This window comes from Ciona intestinalis, unplaced genomic scaffold (assembly GCF_000224145.3).
Source record: "Ciona intestinalis unplaced genomic scaffold, KH HT000970.1, whole genome shotgun sequence".
NCBI lineage: Eukaryota > Metazoa > Chordata > Ascidiacea > Phlebobranchia > Cionidae > Ciona > Ciona intestinalis.
This window is the reverse complement of record NW_004191291.1, coordinates 46,058-65,261: the sequence shown is the minus strand read 5'-3', so window position 1 is coordinate 65,261 and position 19,204 is coordinate 46,058. Positions and strand designations below refer to the sequence as shown.

The 19,204-nt window shown below is 33.3% G+C and overlaps 2 protein-coding genes and 1 long non-coding RNA gene across 6 annotated transcripts in view; 1 reads left to right on the top strand and 2 right to left on the bottom strand.

The window, feature by feature from the left end:
- Positions 1–13,226, bottom strand: part of LOC100179284 (adhesion G-protein coupled receptor G7-like) — a 14,683-nt gene extending 1,457 nt beyond the window's left edge. Inside the window, exons 1-20 of one of the 3 annotated variants that reach the window (XM_026839797.1) lie at positions 12,932–13,226; positions 12,543–12,628; positions 12,054–12,210; positions 10,782–10,964; positions 9,684–9,805; positions 9,360–9,483; positions 9,024–9,219; positions 8,544–8,653; positions 7,727–8,014; positions 7,178–7,293; positions 6,773–6,946; positions 6,402–6,587; positions 5,250–5,459; positions 4,561–4,656; positions 4,135–4,275; positions 3,433–3,542; positions 2,892–3,086; positions 2,115–2,257; positions 1,683–1,852; positions 603–770 (exon numbers count right to left, since the gene is read on the bottom strand). In XM_026839797.1, the coding sequence (XP_026695598.1) occupies positions 603–770; positions 1,683–1,852; positions 2,115–2,257; positions 2,892–3,086; positions 3,433–3,542; positions 4,135–4,275; positions 4,561–4,656; positions 5,250–5,459; positions 6,402–6,587; positions 6,773–6,946; positions 7,178–7,293; positions 7,727–8,014; positions 8,544–8,653; positions 9,024–9,219; positions 9,360–9,483; positions 9,684–9,805; positions 10,782–10,964; positions 12,054–12,210; positions 12,543–12,628; positions 12,932–12,983 (3,027 nt within the window). In that variant the 5' untranslated portion in view covers positions 12,984–13,226. Of the gene's footprint in view, positions 1–602; positions 771–1,682; positions 1,853–2,114; positions 2,258–2,891; positions 3,087–3,432; positions 3,543–4,134; positions 4,276–4,560; positions 4,657–5,249; positions 5,460–6,401; positions 6,588–6,772; positions 6,947–7,177; positions 7,294–7,726; positions 8,015–8,543; positions 8,654–9,023; positions 9,220–9,359; positions 9,484–9,683; positions 9,806–10,722; positions 10,965–12,053; positions 12,211–12,542; positions 12,629–12,931 lie in introns of those variants that run through there. The other 2 variants (XM_026839796.1, XM_026839798.1) reach the window with 2 other exon arrangements.
- A 1,480-nt stretch (positions 13,227–14,706) lies between these two features.
- LOC100176241 lies at positions 14,707–17,144 on the top strand. The gene is made up of 4 exons (XM_002130209.2): positions 14,707–15,142; positions 15,476–15,699; positions 16,022–16,106; positions 16,447–17,144. The coding sequence occupies exons 1-4, from the start codon at positions 15,085–15,087 to the stop codon at positions 16,500–16,502; spliced, it is 423 nt and encodes a 140-aa protein (XP_002130245.1). The 5' UTR covers positions 14,707–15,084; the 3' UTR covers positions 16,503–17,144.
- Positions 17,145–17,235: 91 nt separating this feature from the next.
- Positions 17,236–18,521, bottom strand: LOC108950785. Of its 2 annotated transcripts, none has more exons than XR_003397303.1 (2): positions 18,410–18,521; positions 17,236–17,773 (listed from the first exon to the last, which is right to left on the bottom strand). It is a non-coding gene; the product is annotated as an uncharacterized LOC108950785 (long non-coding RNA). The 2 variants fall into 2 exon arrangements; XR_003397302.1 differs by lacking the exon at positions 18,410–18,521 and adding an exon at positions 17,837–18,075.
- Between the last annotated feature and the right edge of the window lie 683 nt (positions 18,522–19,204).

The following is a 19,204-nucleotide window of genomic DNA, read 5'->3' as shown; positions in this document are numbered from 1 at the left end:
AATGGGTTCAAGACTCGTCGTTGTTACCGTTGTCGGGCGTATGTGTCCTTGGGCAAGACACTTAACAACAATTGCTCCAACCCAGTGGTCACTAATGGGTTGTCCAAATTATCAGCAATACATAAAAAAATCCAAAAAAATAATCACCCACAAGTAACATACAAGGTAACTCGTAAGCTGGCACGAGGTGTTTGAAACACCCGTGTTATAACGACTGACGTTTTCCAGCCACGCGAGAATAAAGTAAGTTACATTCATTCATTCATTAATGTAGCACAATTTAATGCCTTATTTTTCATGCCTTAAGCATTTAGGAAATCTAAGTTTTTCTGTTTTATTTTAGGATATTATGCCATTTTAAAAAGTTCGAACCCTATTGATAAAGTTGGGTAAAGTTTTTTTTTAAATAAAAATATGCACTTAAGAAATACGATTTGTGGTTTTCCTTCATCGTAACTAGGTTACATTAGGTTTAAGGGTGGTAAGGGGAATAAACAGTATAAAATAATCACTAATGTTAAAATATCTTATGTTGACCTGTTTTGCTAGAATAAACTGAGAATATTTACTTGTAAAATAATACTCGATTAACCAAAGCTTACTTGACTTGAAGTAGAAATTGCAAAAAACCATCCAAACACAAGTTGTACAGTGTCATCATTAGAAAGGCTGACAGGAATCGCAAATAACCAGGTCATACCAAGCAACACAGAAACAAGTACAGCTCTCAATATATGTATGGCTGGTGGTTCTTCTGTGGACGATTGTACCTGAGGAATGATTTATGAAGATTATATTAAAGATGGATTCCTGTTGCAGGAATAACATTTTTTTATTAGTAATTTGTAAAAAGTCAACTTATATCAAAAGTAAGCCTACCTACAATATTTTAAAACATAATTTTTGAATGGGAGAAGAAAACTTACATATATTAAAATTTTATCTAAAAGCCTCTTGTTTGTTACTCATATAAATTTTAAAACTTACACTTTTTTTACTTGGCAGACCAATGAAAAGTTTTAAAAGATGGCTTTTCTGTTTTACACATCGTGCCCGCTTACCAAATTTCTAAATTTGCGGTTAATTAATTGTTTATCTTTATTTTTTTCCGACAATCTAGACACCCCATAAGGGTCAGCTTAGTTGGAACAATTCGTTTACATGTGATGTCCAGGACACATACTTCAACAATGGTAGAAGCATGCAACCAGGGGGCAGTAAAGCCTGGAACCCGTATAATTTAAGATGAAGTGTTTAACTTCCCCCAGAACAAATGTTACATGGTCGACAAACACCCCATTTTATAGTTTTGTACTTCGATTTACTTCAACTGTACACAAAACTAAGACACAATACCATGTCTGGTGCCATAGCACAGTGGTTACTATGCCTGTCTGGAACCTATGGCTTATTGATTGTGTGAATATGTGTCCTTGGTCAGAAATGTGTTTTTGCGCTTAATGGCAGTTGCTCCAACCAAGTAGACACTTTTGGGTTTCTAAATTTTCAGCCATACAGCAAAACACATATATACATGACAACTCGCAAGCTACCCGAGGTGTATAAAACAATACACCTATGTTCTAATGACTGCCGTTTTCCAGCCTTGCCAGAATAAAGTTACAACTATTTATTCATTTAGATATTCAACATTGACTTTACTAATTAAACTACAAACTTACTTTAGATCTGCCCCAAGTTATAGCTTTGATGACAAGGAACGCCACAATCATATTTGCCAGCAGAATAACACCAACAATAAGAAGAAAACCAAAGTACAAACAAGGACCAACTAACCAACAATATTGGTCTCCTATGTAACCACTCCAAACATCTTGTGTGGAAGAGTTTTCTGTAAAATACTTTGTTACTAAGATTTAAATACAACATAAACCAGTCTGAAGATTGCATAGGATTAGGAGTTTCTTTTAATTTGTAAAAACTTATTTAATCATAAACCTAATGTTAAAACAAAAAAAGTGCCAGAAATTTATTTTGATGTTATGAACTGCTATAAAGAAATGCATTTTATTATAAACACTGTGCAAAAAGTGATACCTTAGGCAACTTTACCAAAAAAACACATTTGACAATCAGCTATGCTTTATTCTCACCAATGTAAAATATTTTTCTCCTTTGATTAAAATAAGAAGCAGTGATTGTACCAGCCACAACTAATGCAGATAAAGAGTGGACGATCAACACCATTTTACGACAAGACAACATAGATTGCCTTTCAAACATATTTACAAACATTCTAGAAAAAAAATATTAATTTACTTTTAGCTAAGCAAACATAAACATTGTAGTTTAAAACAGACAAAACTAATAGACTAAAAATTATTTAAGGATTATCTTTACCAAAATTTCATATTTGGTTATTTTTTGTTTCTGATAACTAAATGTTCTTTAACTTTCTTGATTTTTGAGACTTTTTACTTCTTAGTCAAAATGGAAACTAGAAAGCCCTCTGTTGCTAAAAGTTAAAACCAATTAAAGTATTTATAAGAGACCAACTATATGCTGTAGGTTTTTACATTAACAAATGGAAAATCGGTACCGCACCTAATGCTGCTAAAACTATAGTTATATGATCCTTTGGGCAAGATGCTTAAAGCTAATTGCCCCAACCTAGCTGCCCCAATTATTTGTTCTAATCATTGCAAACAAATCAACCTTAAAGCTGCATTTTTGGTAAATCATAAGCGGACACAAGATGTATAAAACATATTTGTGTTATAACTCTTGGAGTTACCCAACCTGGTTAGAATAATTTATGTAATATTATTTACTCATCCTAATGTGTGTAAAAATTAACATTAGGTTTGTAAAGTTTGGTACTAATCTAAACAATACAATTTAATACAGAAGCATTACCACTAGTGGTGTACCTGTACATTGTGATGCTTTCTACAGCCATCCAACCCCAAGCTGCAATAAGGAAATAATGGATTGATGCCGCTACTGTAACACAGAGAATTCGGTTGTTAGTCCTTTCTACCCCAGCAAGAAAAGCAATGTACGCGAGTATGAGACAAATACATAAGCTCACATGAGCACCAGATGATCGAATACGCTGAAGTTCTCTGTACAAGCAAATAATATAAAACACAGTTAGTATAAAACAGGAGTTATAACACTGTGGTTAGAGCGCATTCCTTTATTAAGGTATGCGCTCTAACCAAATGCTGCCACTATTTAGGGCATGTGTGTCCATGGGTAAGACCATTATTTCTCCAACCTAGTTGTTACTGATGGGTTGGCAGTTACCAGAAACACGCAACAAATTCATGTTAATGTTTTTTTATGTGACAGTTATCCGTTTTGTTCCAGCTGTATATAAAGTTGAAAGTTAAATTTCCTATAATGAAATAGGCAATATAATAATCCAAACCTAAAAAATAATTAACATAGATCTAATGTGATGCTTACGGCAATATAAAAAAGAGAATCACAGTCATTGTGAAACAAACAATACAGATGAATAATCCAATCTTGCTCACAACATCAAGCACATAGTGAGCACGTCCTTGCTTCATTCTCTACAATAAACAAACGATTCATTGTAGGATAGTTTTGGCACAAATTATAGGATTTACAGATATTAACTTTTTATGTCTGCCGCCATGGCTCAGTGGTTTAGGCGTCTGCATCAAAACCAAAGTGTCCCCGGTCTGATGCTTGACAGCGATACTAATACTGATCGACGTGTATGTCCTTGGGCACGACATTTTACGGACATTGTTTCAACTCAATGATCACTAATGGGTCGTCCAAATTATAAGCTATATCAAAGCCAAAATCATGCACAAAGTTAAAAAGTGTGGTAACTAGTAAGCACACAAGGATAAAATATAGTGCGATAAAAACTGCGATGCGGTGTCGTGGCAACGATCACATAAAGTTTCTGGGTGTTGGGGTATTAATCTAAATCTGCCCTAAATCCCAGGTCCTTGATAAGGACCTCACCCATAAAGAATAAATAAAAAATATTAACTTTAAAGGTAACAAAAAAAAATTACATGAGAATGTCAAGTATTGCATGTAAGATGTAACTACATTCATGTAATTCTTTTTTTAATCAGTAAATGCCAACTTAAAAGCAAAAAATGGAACAAAGAAGAAGAAACTAACCACAACAACCGCAAAACTTGTTGTGTGATTACATGTGCAGTGAACCGTATCATTTTCGGATATATGAGTTCTATGGCAACCGTCTTCTTTCCATATTTGGTTATGCGGATCGTAGAAACTACAACTTTCCACTAAACAGTCCTGCATGTAAAAAGAAGGGAACTAAATAATTGGCACATAAATTTAAAGGACTCTAACGTGTAAATAATCTTTTTTAAACCATGAGTGACAAGTTAAGGCAAAAAATATAACATTGGCATTGTTGTTGCAAGTCGCCGGGTCAACTTATGCAATATAACAGGTTCACAAATTATGTATATATATTAAGCAAAACTGCATTTCAACAATGTTACTACACATTTTGACTTTGTTTACTGTTATGAAACTTGACAACTGTGGTTGCCAGGATAGTGTTAACAAACTCACATTACACTTGTCTTGTTTCTCACTTCCTTGGAAAGCAAAGTTTACTGCAGAATTTACTTTGTTTTCATTTTCATCAAAAACAGAAGCGCTTATAACCTAAACAAACAGGGACAGAATAATACCAGTTACAAAATATATTATTGGTTTGGAAAAGTAAATAAATGGGCAGAAATAATTTCTTTATAGTCAAAGAGGATATGCAAATAGTTATTGTAAGTGGCACAACAATTAAATGTTAAAATTCATATATAGATAAAGATGCTTTTTCCCATAAGATATTGCATGCATGTCATACAGCCAATTTAATTTTACTCAAGCGGTTTGATTTCACACCATTATTTCTAAAGCTGTTTCCATATGGGTTGCCACACATTTGAAAAATAAAAAACCTTCTTCAAATAATTACCCAAAGTTACATACATGGCAACTTGTAAGCAACCGAGAGATGTATGAAACATAACACCCTTGTTATACTGACTAATGTTGCTGCATCACTCGAGAATGAACAAGTTACGTTCATTCACTGTTTGTATTAACATATAAAAAAGTTTTGTGGATATAAATATAGTCAGTGTCTTATTTATTAGACTTTGTCTGGAAATAAATTATTTGTTTGATGTTTAGGTTGAAACAATATTTAAAAAACACTAGAAAAAAAAATTGGTTGAACCATATTCAAAAAGTCTTACTTGTTTAGTACTTCCATTACTTGAAGGAAACAAACTACTGTTTAAAAAACCAACAAACACAATTCTTATTTTGCTTGAATTTTGTACTTGGTCAAAATTAGTTGGATCAATTTCCAACTGAGATAAAACATCTCCGTATGAGGATTGTTTGAAAACAAACTTTGATTGTTCAGTAAATTTTGAATAATTCTTCATATAATAATCCATAGTCTGCATCAAATCAAACAAATCAAACATAAGTTGCAATTTATTTATACTGAAAAAAATACAGAACAAATTGTTATTCAGTATTTCAGTAATTAAAATACAAGAGATCATCGCTCGTATGAATGGGCACGTTCAATTAAAAAGATTCAAATTTGGTTGATATGAAACCATATCTGGTTCTTTGGCACTTATAAGACCTATGGTGTGTTTAGTTACAAATATTGCATTGAAGAGAGTATAAGAGCTGTTTTAACAGTTCCTTGCAGTGGGCAAAGTGGCGTAACGGTTAAATCAAGTGGAAACAAATTATAATGTTCTGAATTTAATACTTATCCAGGGAACTATGATGTTGTATTTATTTTTTAAAGTTTATGATTATTAACTTATTTCTTCCTTGCAACTAAAGCAATGTCAAGAGTTACCACTTAATGTGTTACTAACGGTTTCCCATGGTTTAAAGTTTACTTGCCCCACAAGCATTGGATTCATTTTTTAGTGATTTTGATCAAACAGGAAAGTAATCGTTATTACTCGCTAATTAGGCAGCTTTAAATCTGAAATATAGTTCTATAATTTATTAACGTATATGATAATATGATTTTAGTCAGACGAACACTAAATGTGAAAACTAAAAATTGAAATATGAAGAAAGAAGTCAGTCAAATAACAAGAACAACAGTGTGATAAAAAAAGGTCATATATGGCAGCTTTTTAGCTTAAAAACTTTATTTTTATACCAAAAATAGTAAATAACTTTGTTTCGCAAAGAACCACAGACTAAACCTTTTGAAACCCTAATGAGAAATTGCATTATTTTTCTGCCCAACTTAGTATGTGTGATAGAATAATATATTAAAGAACAAATAAACAGTACACAAATGGTTATTTCAATATATTAATTGCTGCAGCAGTTATTGGTAAAAGTGAGCATAAACATTTAAATACCTTCACAGCAATATTGTTTCCTTCCAATTCATATGTGTTTTGATTTTTATCAAATTCTATTTTTGCTGCAAAGTTTTCAACCATTTCCACAAGTTCCAACTTATTGTTGTTGTTTGTGGAGTCAGAAACTTTATCATGCAATTGGTCAGCAGTGGTTAGTAGATCACCCAAAATTAAAGCTGTGATCTGAAATAATTCAAAAAAAAAATTGTGTAAAACATTGTTTTATATTTTTCCTGTAAAATTAGCAATAAAATTAATACATTGTGATGATATAGTCTATATTGATTGATTTTTGCCGGTTAAATAGCTTAAAAAATAAAAAAAAAACGAACTAAGTTTGATAACCACTTTTATAAATCAAACTTTACCAAACTGGTAGATCTTTTGTTGTGTGACATCATGTTAATTACTTTCAGGATATCGGTGGCATATGTAATGTTATCTTGCGTCATGAAAGTAGGTTGTGACGTTAGAACTCTTAGGTCGCCTGTGAGTGTCTTAAGTTCAACAGGAGTTGGAACCGCACGATTGAATGATTTGACCTGAGCAGAGAAAGGTTATTAGGAAGTGAGATTCAAAGGGAAACAATACCACTTGAATTGAAAAATACGTCATGCTTTCATTAAACATCTGTTGTGAAACAAGGTTCGCATCAATTTAAATTTCAAGTTCTTAGTAATTTCTGTTCGAAAATGTTTTACAAAAAAAAACAAGTTAAAAAATTTGAAAACCGCGAATTTATACTATAGGCAGTATTTTTAAATAAAACATACATTTTCATAAATGCAATCCAGTGTTTTATAACAAGGAGACATTGCAAACGAATTATCATCAAAAGATGGATTTTCATTGTTGGTCTTTGGACAAAATACACTTGCAAGAGATCTTTCTATAAAAGTAATTAGGTTAAAACTAGTTCCTTAACCTACATAATGAATTTATAAACAAACAGTCAGAGTTAACCTATAAAATTTATTAACTACTTTCATTGACTCTGTAGCATGTTTGTGAGTGATTAAATGTGCTTGCAGCATAACTTGAAAACTCAGGTTTGCAGTGTGAAACTGCTAGTGCTACTGCAATGACCGTATGTGTCTTTAGGCAAGGAACCTATCAGTAATTGCTCCTATACTAGTTTTCAAATTCTGCAGTCAGCTGTATCCTGGGTAACACATAATTAGTATTATGACCCTTTATATTTCATCTTTGGAGTTTTGCTAATTTAAGTAACAATAATGGTTTGTAAGATTATTATATTTGGTAAATATGAAAATTCACCAGCAGCTCATCAATATATTTAAGAGCAACACATTTTCACTCACTTGAAGAACATTTCTCATTGGATAGCGAAAATGTTCCTTGTTTAACTTCTGGAAAGTTGTAAAACTTCCCATGATAAATTCTTTGCCATTTTTTGCAACTAGGAATCTGCATTGTTATATTTAATGGTGGAATAGGTTCATTTGGTGTTTTTCCTTGTACAGTTTGAGTAACTGTTAATATTGAATTTGTTGAATATGTTTCAGATGTTGTGATAAATTGCTTTTTTGTTGTTTTAAAGTTTGATGATTGAGTTGAATTTTGAACTTCATCATTTACAGGGCAAACATCTGTTTTAAATAAATAAAAAAATATGTTTATGTCAAGTGAATTACGCATGATGTATTCAGTAACTGTATAAAAGTCAAGCTGTGTACGCTTATAAAACTAGCATATACAAAACTTTTGGTCTTGGCTCACAGCCAGAATTTTTTTCCAATTGACATGTGAGTAACACAGTGAACAATCATAAACACAGAAAGCGGTGCCTAGGATTTAGTGCACAGCTTATAACCCTAGCACCCAAAAATCGTAACTATTAAGTTAGGTTAGTGTAATCATTTCTTATAATGGTGTCTGGTGAGCCAAAAATGAATACCTTTAACTAAACAACAAATAATCCACCCATAACACTGAACAACATACTAATTTTGTAATTTATACATAAGACATCCCAATGTATTAACAGTAAATAAATTGATGCAATGTGTATTTAATGATGCGGAACGATATTTTTTTGGCTAAACGCAAATGAGGTATTCATCTTATGCATTGTACATTATCAAGTAATTTCCACCATAGACATCTTAACTCATCTACCTTGTTCATCAATTCCACGCTGACAAAGAAAAGGTTGTAGTGTCTTACAAGAGTATATTGCTACATTGGTTCGATGGTCAACTGGAGGGTTGTGTTCACATTCTTGCTCCCTGAAGAACAGATGAAATACAAACTTTACCACAAAGATATATTATGTTGTGCTAATTTTTGACACAAAGCACTTGACTTTTGTGCTGTCATGCTTAAGAGTACTTTTAGGTGTTTGCCAATATTAGAAACATTTTACTTACATAAACTAGACTAAATACACTTACAAAAACTGTAACTTTTCTATTTAACAAATCATTATTACAATTGCATGATTGCATCCATTTGTAAAAATACTTTGATTAGAAGTCATTTCAATAAACAAAAAAGTCTGGGACATCATAAATATTCTGTTGTGATTAGTTTTTTGTTATTATACATTTTGTCTATACTGCTTATATTTATAGTAATTCATTCATAAAAATAACTTACATCCAAAACTGTTGCGAATTTATACAATAACTAAGCAATCGAATTATTTTGTACATGACAGCTTCATTGTTGAACTTGGCAAGCTTGCTACCAGTGCCACTACATATTTTCCTCGCTTCTGTTTGCGGGACTTTGATTGAGTGAAATGTGTAAAGCTGACTTTGATATGCCGTAGTTTGCATTAAGCCACTATTACCTGTAGTACATTGTTTATAATTAACAAGTATAAGGGTTAATAGATAGCATTTAATCAAAAATTATACAAACTTTTTTTCTATAGTATAAAATATATTGGTTCAATAAAAGAAAACGCAGATTAACCAGTGAAAAATTTACTTTTTTGGCAAATGAATCCTGTTGCAACATAAGCACAACTTTCAGTGATCCACCAACCATCTAAACCAATACGAGCACAATAATTTCGATTTATCGGCCTTGTAGGTTCACCTGATGCCCATCTCTAAAAATAAAGCCAAAACGAATTATAAATCTCAGTCGGTTTACTATTGTTTGGCATAGTTATTTTGACAAAATAATATTTCTGTTGTTTAAAACAGTGTTTTAAAAAACTAGAGTTTGCAAACTGGTAACGGTGCCCACCACAATATGTTAAAGTAAAATATTTATTAAAAAAGAAATTTTAAGAATTACAAAATTTACTTGATATGACGAACACTGTGCTTCGTAATTTTCATTACTAATTTTACGACCAGTATCTGTCCAGATCCAGTTTTTGTTTTCTTTGATCCATTGTGCTCCAATCCAATAACCCCCATGTGTGTCTTTGTAAACAATTCAAAAAATAGATTTAGTAAGAGTCATTTATTGCATCAAAGGCACAACATAGGGATAAAAAAATAACTTTGACTTACATTATTTAACAATATTCTTATCTAATGAGAATCGCTAACTATGGGGTGCAACGAGTCATGACATGAAAAACAGCAGCAAATTATCTTTGAAATAGATAACTTTGTTTAAAACATATTGAAAGACAAAACGTAAATCCGTTATATGACCAACTGCTAGGATGCTAAATGTGATGTACCTGGAAATATTCCTTACAAAAGTGAAATGCTCGTAAAATTACAACTAAAGCAAAAATTTTCAAGCTAAATCATTGGTTATACCAATAATAATAAATAAATGAACAACACGTACCACTATTGGAAGAAAAAGGTACACAAATTTTAAGATGGTAATGATACCCAATGGATAGTGGATACCCATAAAACACACATAGATAACCATAACTACAAAATAAATGACCTTGCAAAAATCGGGGACGGCAATCACCACCACTTAGGGGGATCAAAACGGTCCCTAATAAAACATCAGGCTGCAAACGGTTGCGCGCAGTTGCAGATATTTTGGGTATTTCAACCAGAAACTTTACGCAGCCATGCCAATGGATGTCAAATAACCATACGAATTTAACAAACCAACTTTTGGTCCGATACCTCAAATGGTTTTTGAGTTATCGAAATATCTGCAACCGTGTATTAGTTTTTTAACCATAACTTAAAAACCACACAAGGTATCGGACCCAAACTTGGTTTGTTAAACTCGTATGGTCATTTTACATCTAGTGGACGTGGCTGCATAGAGTTTATGGATAAAAAATAACCAAAATATGTGCAACCGTTTGCCCAAATATGTGCAACCGTGTAACACTGTAACTCGTAGTTTTATTAGGTACCCTTATCAAAACAGCGAAGCGATGAAAAGGTGTTTAACATTTAAAGCACCCACTTGTACCAGGTTTTGGATCGTTCTGCAACTTTGTTTCCAGAAAAGAGTTGGTCTCCGGATTTAAAATTGAAACTAATGTTTCACCAATTTTCGCACATTCATATCTTGCTTCCCAGAATGTGGCAGGTTGGTGGAAAATAGAAAACTTTAGCGCTTTAAAACGAACAACAACCGGTTCACTTTTGAGACCTATATAAATAATAAATATAGAGTGGTGTAATTTATGAAGAGGATAATTTATTGACGATAACGATATAATACTAATGCTTTTGTCAAAAAAGGTAACCTTTTTTTTATACAAAAAGTAAAATGATGTTGATCGTGTTTACTTAAAGATTTATGCAGTAGACTAATAACATTTTATGCAACAGCATATTTAATAAACAAGAAAACAATTCTAGCTCACAGAAAAATTCCCTGGGGATTACCCCACATAAAGTAAACAATTTTAATATTTTCTCCCCGAAATTATTCATGCGATTTTAAACACTAGGAATTTTAAATAATATAGGTAACCCAATGACAACTAGAACTGATTAAACTTTAATGTTTTAACTTACAGCAGTGGTTCTTAAACTCTGTTGTATGCTTTACCCTTTTACCCAAGATGCTTATCAGATTTACCCTCAATATGTAATATGGCGCTCATTTATTAAAAAGCGAAATTAATTACATCAGTTATATTTAATGCGAAAGCTTTTTGGCAACAAGTTGTTTAATGTTTTGTTAAGGACCACAACCGACCCCGGTTTAAGAAACGCTGACTTGGAGTAACCCGCGCGACCCCTATTGTCTTATATATTGTCTTTAGTCTGACAAAGCATTTTTCAGTATAGACTTACTCTACATTGAGAGAAGTTTTACATTATAATGACTTTTACCAACCCAGCATCGTATGAAATGAAATAGCATAAAATATTGTGCGCTATGTTATTTTGTATTGTAAAATTATTTGTATATTTGTTTTTACAAAATGATAAAAGTAAGGTGGGGGGCATATAAAGTAAGGTGGGGGAAGATGGGACACCTTTTTATTCCATTTTCTTGTCCCATTTAGTACAAAACAAAGAACATTTAAAGAATTAAAAAACTGTATTCCAACGACTCACGGGCAAAAAAAGAATGAAAAGGTGTCCCATCATACCTATACTATGATTTAATTGCAGTCAAGAATTTACACAATAAATGCGAAAATTAAGAAATGAGATATATCGACGAAAAATGACCTGTATGGCCAATATGTGAGCAATAAGACAAAAATACAAACAAACAAATTGCCTGGTGGGGTTGGTAGTCCTGGGCCGAAGTTACAGAAATCATCGGAACATGACCAACACGTTTTCTCGTTCATATCTCCTCTACCTGCCAATGGACATTGTTCTATACATCCTTTCTGGACTGTTCGGGGTACCCCGGTGTCAACAGCACACATTGGCTACAAAAAGTGACATAGGGGTTAAAGTGCCAACATTGAAACCAGACGAAACCTGGTTACAATTCTGTAACCATTGTAAATGCTTCACTGTGGTGGTCGTTAATAGGTTTTTCGAAATGTCAGCCATTTTCTTAAAAGAAAGGCGGAACAATCCTTAATTCGCGAAGACGTAAGCAAGCACAAGGTGCACAAAAGAATATTGGCCACTCGTGTTATATCTTCTAAAGATGACGTTAGGATAAACCAATTGCATTGGCTCAATTATTGCAAAAATTTGGCGCTTACTACTTTTGTATTTTGTGTTTTATAAAAATATTGCGCTTCGTTCTCACCTGCTGTGGACCGCATTTCATCGGTTCATTTTCATTACATATGACGTTGCTGTCTGTTCTATAACATTGATAGCAGAAGAGGGATGCTGACCGGAAATGTTCAACAATTTAGACTAAAGTTCTTAATTTAACAAATATTTAGCATGGTATACTGGTAAACACAATACACAACGGGTATGCAATTTAGTCTTTCAGAGGAATTCAAGTAACGACAGCAATCAAGTTTATACTATATTTTATACTATAGGTTCTATCCATGGTGTATTTTTATAACAACCATTCTGTATCCTTTGTTTACTACAAAATGGGACGAGAAATAAGAATGAAAAATTGTCCCATCTCCCCCCACCCTAGTGTATAGGTTATAAGAAGACCACACCACAACCCACCTGAAAACCGAACAAGCATTAACAAAATAATGCATTGAAAAACTGATTCCATATTTTCTTTATTTTTTTTAAATGCAATACTTGAATGCAAGAATATGATAAAATATTATAGTTTAAACTCTCTCTCTAGAATTCAAAAGGTATGAAGTGCTTAGCCTATAGATGCTAGGCTTTAATACGAATGCATGCGGAAGTGTTTTCTATAGAAACTTTTTATTTCATTCAATGCAAGTTGTTTTGTATAAAGGTTATTTATTCCATTCAAAATCCCCGTCACACTTTACAGACCTATATATTGGTTTTATACTTGCATTGAAGTAGAACTCTAGTACCTTAGAAATGTATGGCTTTAGGTAATTTATAAAGCTCTAATGAGTGGGCACGTTGTAAAATAATTAGCATAATATTAATTTCCCTTTTACTAAAACGGTCAACTGAGCTCCTTCCATAACACATTAGAGTAGCAACCAACAAAGCGTGTTTCTGTCGTCATTTTCGACGATGTAACAGTAAGTATACATTTATAAATGTATTATAACCTATGAAGGCTTATACTCATGTATAAGGATTGGATTAGTAATGAATGTTTTTTGTCCCGTTTCCCCCCGCTTTGTAGTTTTGTAGGTTTTAATTGCCCAACTTTAAAAGGTTTGCTTTAACTTTAATAGTTCATACTTCAAGCGTGATTCAAATGTAAAATACTGATTATCAGGATAATATATGAAAACTATATATTCGAAATTCAGTCAATTTCACTTGGAGAAAAATAGTGAGTTTTTCATACTAATTTTCATACAATATAATAGGTATAACATGGTAAAAACTGTGGCAATATGGCAAGAAAGGACTGTTTAAACCTGTGTTTTCGGATTTGCACAGTTACACCTCTTGTGCCAATCGCTAAATAACTCCTTGTGTGTTTTAACATGTTTATTTGAATTGTTGTCAACTAATAAAGGAAGCATACTAATTCGTGGTATCAACAAACACCGCCATGTACTTTGAATTTGGAAATATGTGCTTATCTGTCCCATCTTCCCCACTCTATTATACATATCTACAGAATTTACATTTAAGTAAAAGTCTTTACTAGACCAGTCATGGCCCACTTAATACACGTATTGAGCAGGTCATGGACCACCAGTCAAATAAAGAACGATTCGTAGAATACATAACATGCAATAAACAGTCGCTAACCGACGGCAATTATTACCAAGTTATGAGAAAATAATAATCGTCCTCACACACCTCATTGGTTTAGCTTATTACTCAACATACAATTAGACCACCATCACCTGCTCGAGCTTCCACTTCGAGATAAGCACCGTATTCCACAATTTCTAGTTGAGTAAATTGTTTCCTGTAACACACCCAAAAAAACTTGAAACCACTATCCGATTGTCATCGTACGCCGGTACAAAATTCCGACTCAAACATAAATGAAAGTACATTGTGTCGCATGGAAGTAGTTTTAACATTTATTGGTCATTTAATTGTCCGGTTATTCCTTAATTAAATAATTACCAGCATTACCAGGATGACCAACCCAGCTCAGGAGTTTTATTTCGCTTTGATCTGGTAAGGAACCTATTATACTATATATATCACATTACTTGAAACTATATTCATTCTTGGTTAGGAATACTTAATATAATATTATGCTACTACTTATCGTAACTTTCAATGCGATATATATGGTATAAAGATGGTTCATGTGTGCATTCTCCTTTACTGCTGTCTCAACAAAATGTTAACATAATTATATACCTGTATTCTCGTGACTCTAAAAGGCGTTATTATAATCGTTAAAAACACGAAACACCTTGTAATACCATCGGCTTGTATACTGTAATGATTAATACTTGAATTTAGCAATACAGGTTTTTCATTTCGGTAAACTTTAAGTACCATACATATCGAGCTTCAATATTTCATCCGGTTTTAATTAACATTCCCATGTAAATTGCCCTGTCGTATGTTAAGTATAGCAATAAGTAACTGTGAATTCCAAAAATTGCCACGATGCTCACCTGACGAGAAGTTCAATAACTCAAAGAAAAAGTTTCAGCATTCTGATATAGCTTATATATATTTTACTTCGAGGTAAGAGACAGATACGTAAATCACTTTGTTGAGGCACCAAGTACGTTGCGATGGTTGTAAGCTTCATTATTTTCTTGAGTGTAACAGCTTTAGTACAATCTATTGAAGGTAATTGTAAACATTAATTATTAACTTCTAAGCTCGTCATAAATCGTGACATTCATTCATAGCAATATGTGAGATGAACAAATGTGGAGAAAGATTTTACAAGAACTTAAACAAATTAAGTTATAGTAGGACGGGGGAAGATGGGACACCTTTTCATTTTATTTTTTTGTCCCATTTGGTAGTAAACAAAGAAAATGTAAAGAATTATAAAACCGTAACCTCACGGCTTCCATAGACCGCTGTTAATTGTTTAAAACTTGAATAGTATGAGCTAAAGGTGTCCCATCTTTTCTCACCCTACTATATACTGTATTTAAATTACTGTTATTATAGTTGTTAATCCATTTATCGGAAATGAAATTGAAGAATTTGTCCAAGAACTTGAGAGAAATCTTGCCAACATTACTTCTAAGACCACACCATCGGTGACGTCTTTAAATGTCGCCACATCACGTGTGACAACCACCGCACCAGTACGAAAACCAACAACAACAACAACAACAGCTTCAACTACAAGTGCATCGTTAAGAATTCAAAAGCCATTCAAACCAAAGCCGGTCAGTCTAGAACTTTAGGAGGGACAGCACGCAACCCTTCGTAACTGATAGTTTGGCAATTTAATGACTATTGAAGCATTTACGTGTTCTGAAATAGGGTACAAACGCTCAAAAAATTGGCAGAATCGAGTCGCGAATTTGGTAAAGCCTGTGACATTGGGCCGTTATATTAAATATAAAGTATATAAATAAATATTTCATAGATTATATCGTATATACAGTACACTTTGAAAACAATATGTGTGTGTTTTGCAGAAACATGACCGAAATAATTAATTTCACAATGCTAATGCATTAAACTTATAAAACGTTTGTAAAACAGATTACAATAAGGTGTTCGTACTATTGCGGATTCAGCTACAGACTAAGAAGATATATGAAAACTTGTTTTGCTTTTCGAAGACCAAGTAAGTTATTTTAAGTGCAGTTGTAAAACTTCTGTGCGTCGTTTTCATATATCTGCGAAAGCTCCGCTTAGTTTTACCAATTTAGCGATCTCGCAAATTACATAGTGCTTCTTTTTGTTGTATCAATTAATACAACTTTAGTAATGAACGTCATTGGTCTTATAAAAAAAGGATAATCAAATAACTATTTTGTTTGCTTTTTTTCTAATTGATAAAGATCTTAATTTACCCTGTTATGCTTGTATGTATTAAAATACATTTCTTTTATAAGGGTAAGGCTTTGTAAAACCCAATTTATTTTCAAAATCATAAACATGATTTCCCTACTTTTCTATTACAGTGGCTTGCATGTTCTGCCGGTATGAATACAGATGCGGAAGATTCTCATTTTTTTGAAAGTGTATTTGCTGGTTAGAACAAAATAGGTGTAATCGAGATTGAAGAGACGACAGTTGCACATCACCGTTTAAACCAACCACTCTTGGTTCTTAACCCTACATACCATGTATTCTCTTTTCTTAACTGCCTTACTGTTTAATTGCACGTCCGTCATAGACATGCTTGCGCTAATAAAATATAGTAATACGAAACCAAAACTATGTTTATGTAACGACAATAGCCGACACATTTCCATATGGGGCTGAGGGTAAGATGGGACAGGTTTATAGGAAACGATGAACAACAGATAAACCGAGTTTCCCCATAAATATTCTATTTTAAAGTCACTGTTCCCGCCAGTAACGGTTTCGAGCCGATTTGAATTCTTCGTCCGTTTTGTCTGTTTTGTCCGGATTTCGCTACCGCATGCGGAACTCGGTAATGGGTTTGCATGCGACTTCGCAAGCGAATTTGCATGCCGGATACTGTGTATACAGTCACCATAACGCAGGATTTTTAGCTTCAAATAAACATAATAAGCTGCTGATGGTACACAAAAAAAACGGAGCAAAAGCACAAATCTGCTGATCGATTAAGGTGGCTGTACACAGTATCCGGATTTCGCTGCCGCATGCGGAACTCGGTAATTGGTTTGCATACGACTTCGCAATCGAATTCACATGCCGGATACTGTGTACAGCCACCTTTGGAACTGCCCGTGACGTCATAGAGCCGGCGGGTGACGCAACAATGGTGGTCTTGGTAAAGATGTTTATTTACAGCAAGGTTTATTCAATTTTTTTAAAAGATTTTAAAAATATATAAATGTTTCAGCTGCTAGTCCTGGAAATATGTGTTCCTAATGATAAAACCAAATAAAAAATGCAGAAATGAAAGCAAAAATAGCACATTTTCAAAAATATCCTCAAGACAAAATTTAATATTTTTTCAAGATCACATTACTGTAGGTTAGAAAAAAATTACCCTGGTTATCAACCTCAGTATACAATGATTTCACGACGACTATATAACTTCAATCATTAAATAAACGGGTGCGACACCATATAAAGTGCCACGCACGACAGAGCTGCGCTAATCAAATAAGATTGTTGGTACGAGAATCGTTGAGTTCTGTGGGCAAGTAGACGTGGATGCATGCACATCGCCATGCCGGGTGCTCCACCACATATGGTCAAAATGTGAAATACAATCTCCGGCACTCTTTTTGTTGAATTTAAATAATGTGAAGCTTTGTCGAAGCAGTTGAGTATGGTTGCAATCGCATTAACCTATATAAACCAAGACATTAAAGGAAGTTCACTTTCAATAAGAAATGCAGCCGTTAACCACACCGTAGCGCAAACGAGTCCAACTCCTTGACAGGTTAAGTACAAGTTGGTACGGGACATTTCAGTATATGCTGTATAAACTAGCTCAGCTTTCTCTGTAAGATGATTAGATGAACGTAATATTATTTTGAATTATTTTCACTTTAATAAAATCAATAACCGCCAGCTGTATTCTATCTTGGTTTATTATTGCATTCCATATTAATATAATATGCAATGTAATGAAATTGAAATAATCGACCTTATCACAGACCTTTATGAATTCACACCGCTCGGGCTCGCTTAGGCTCAGGCCAACACAGAAATAGTGAAGTATGTAACAAACAATATTCACAACATTGAAACTAATTTTACTTTCTGTAGAACGAAGCTGTTGGCACATGCTGATTCCTACACTCTTATGTTTGCCCGCAAGCATTTGTAATACAAAAATACGCCAATTATTGAACCGTTTAACGTCATTGTTTTATAAATTTATATCGTTCATTTCACTAACATGGAAACAATATATATATTTCTAATTTACTTTGTGTTGACCTATATATACCTATATATATAAAGTAGAGTGTTTATTACCTGAACCTACGTTATCTTTATGCGTTAATATCTGTCCATTTTAAGCTAACCAATTTTGTCTGAGTTTTGTACCGTTTGTGTAACTTTTATATTGCCGTGTGCTTCTATAAATACAGGATGAGTATCACAGTGTTTACCCCCGTTGGCTATGACGACATAAACTAATTTAATACGAATCAACGCATGCAACTGACGAACACGATTACTTACTACTATATACTACATAACACGCACAATATTATTCAACACTCTGGGCGAAGCTATTGCGTTTTTCAGTGCTATTACTACCGCGTTTGGCACCGAATCGTGCGCTTATTAAAACACATCGCGTTTAAAATCTTGAAAAAAGTTTGTCTAGTTAGTATGTACTAGGTGTTCCGTCTTTCCCCACGCTACTAATATCACGTTGCGAGAAGAACCAGCTGAATGTAAATGATTTATAAATAAATATAAAACGCGACAGCAAAATTTTCCTGTTGTGTCTGGGTAGCAATATATGCGTCATCACAGTATAGTAATTTGACTGACGTGTAATACTGAATAGCGTAATACACACTCATGGTGATATTGAACAAGGTCATGCATTAAAACAGCTACGTCAAACATTGAGGTCATGTCTGGTTTTATAACAGTAAAGATATAGAAAAATCAAATCACTTTATACTTTATATCAGACATAAAAAAAACTTTTTTTTTGCACGTGCCTGTGTAATATTTGGAGAAATACTGGTAGTATATGTAGGTATGTAACTTACCTTATCCTCACGGCCTGGAAAACGAAAGTCGTTGTAACAC

Coding starts and splice junctions, on each gene's coding strand:
- LOC100176241 (XM_002130209.2), top strand. CDS start 15,085: ATGGTTGTAAGCTTCATTATTTTCTTGAGTGTAACAGCTTTAGTACAA. Junction 15,143..15,475: donor TTTAGTACAATCTATTGAAG/GTAATTGTAAAC, acceptor CTGTTATTATAG/TTGTTAATCCATTTATCGGA. Junction 15,700..16,021: donor AGCCATTCAAACCAAAGCCG/GTCAGTCTAGAA, acceptor TTTGTAAAACAG/ATTACAATAAGGTGTTCGTA.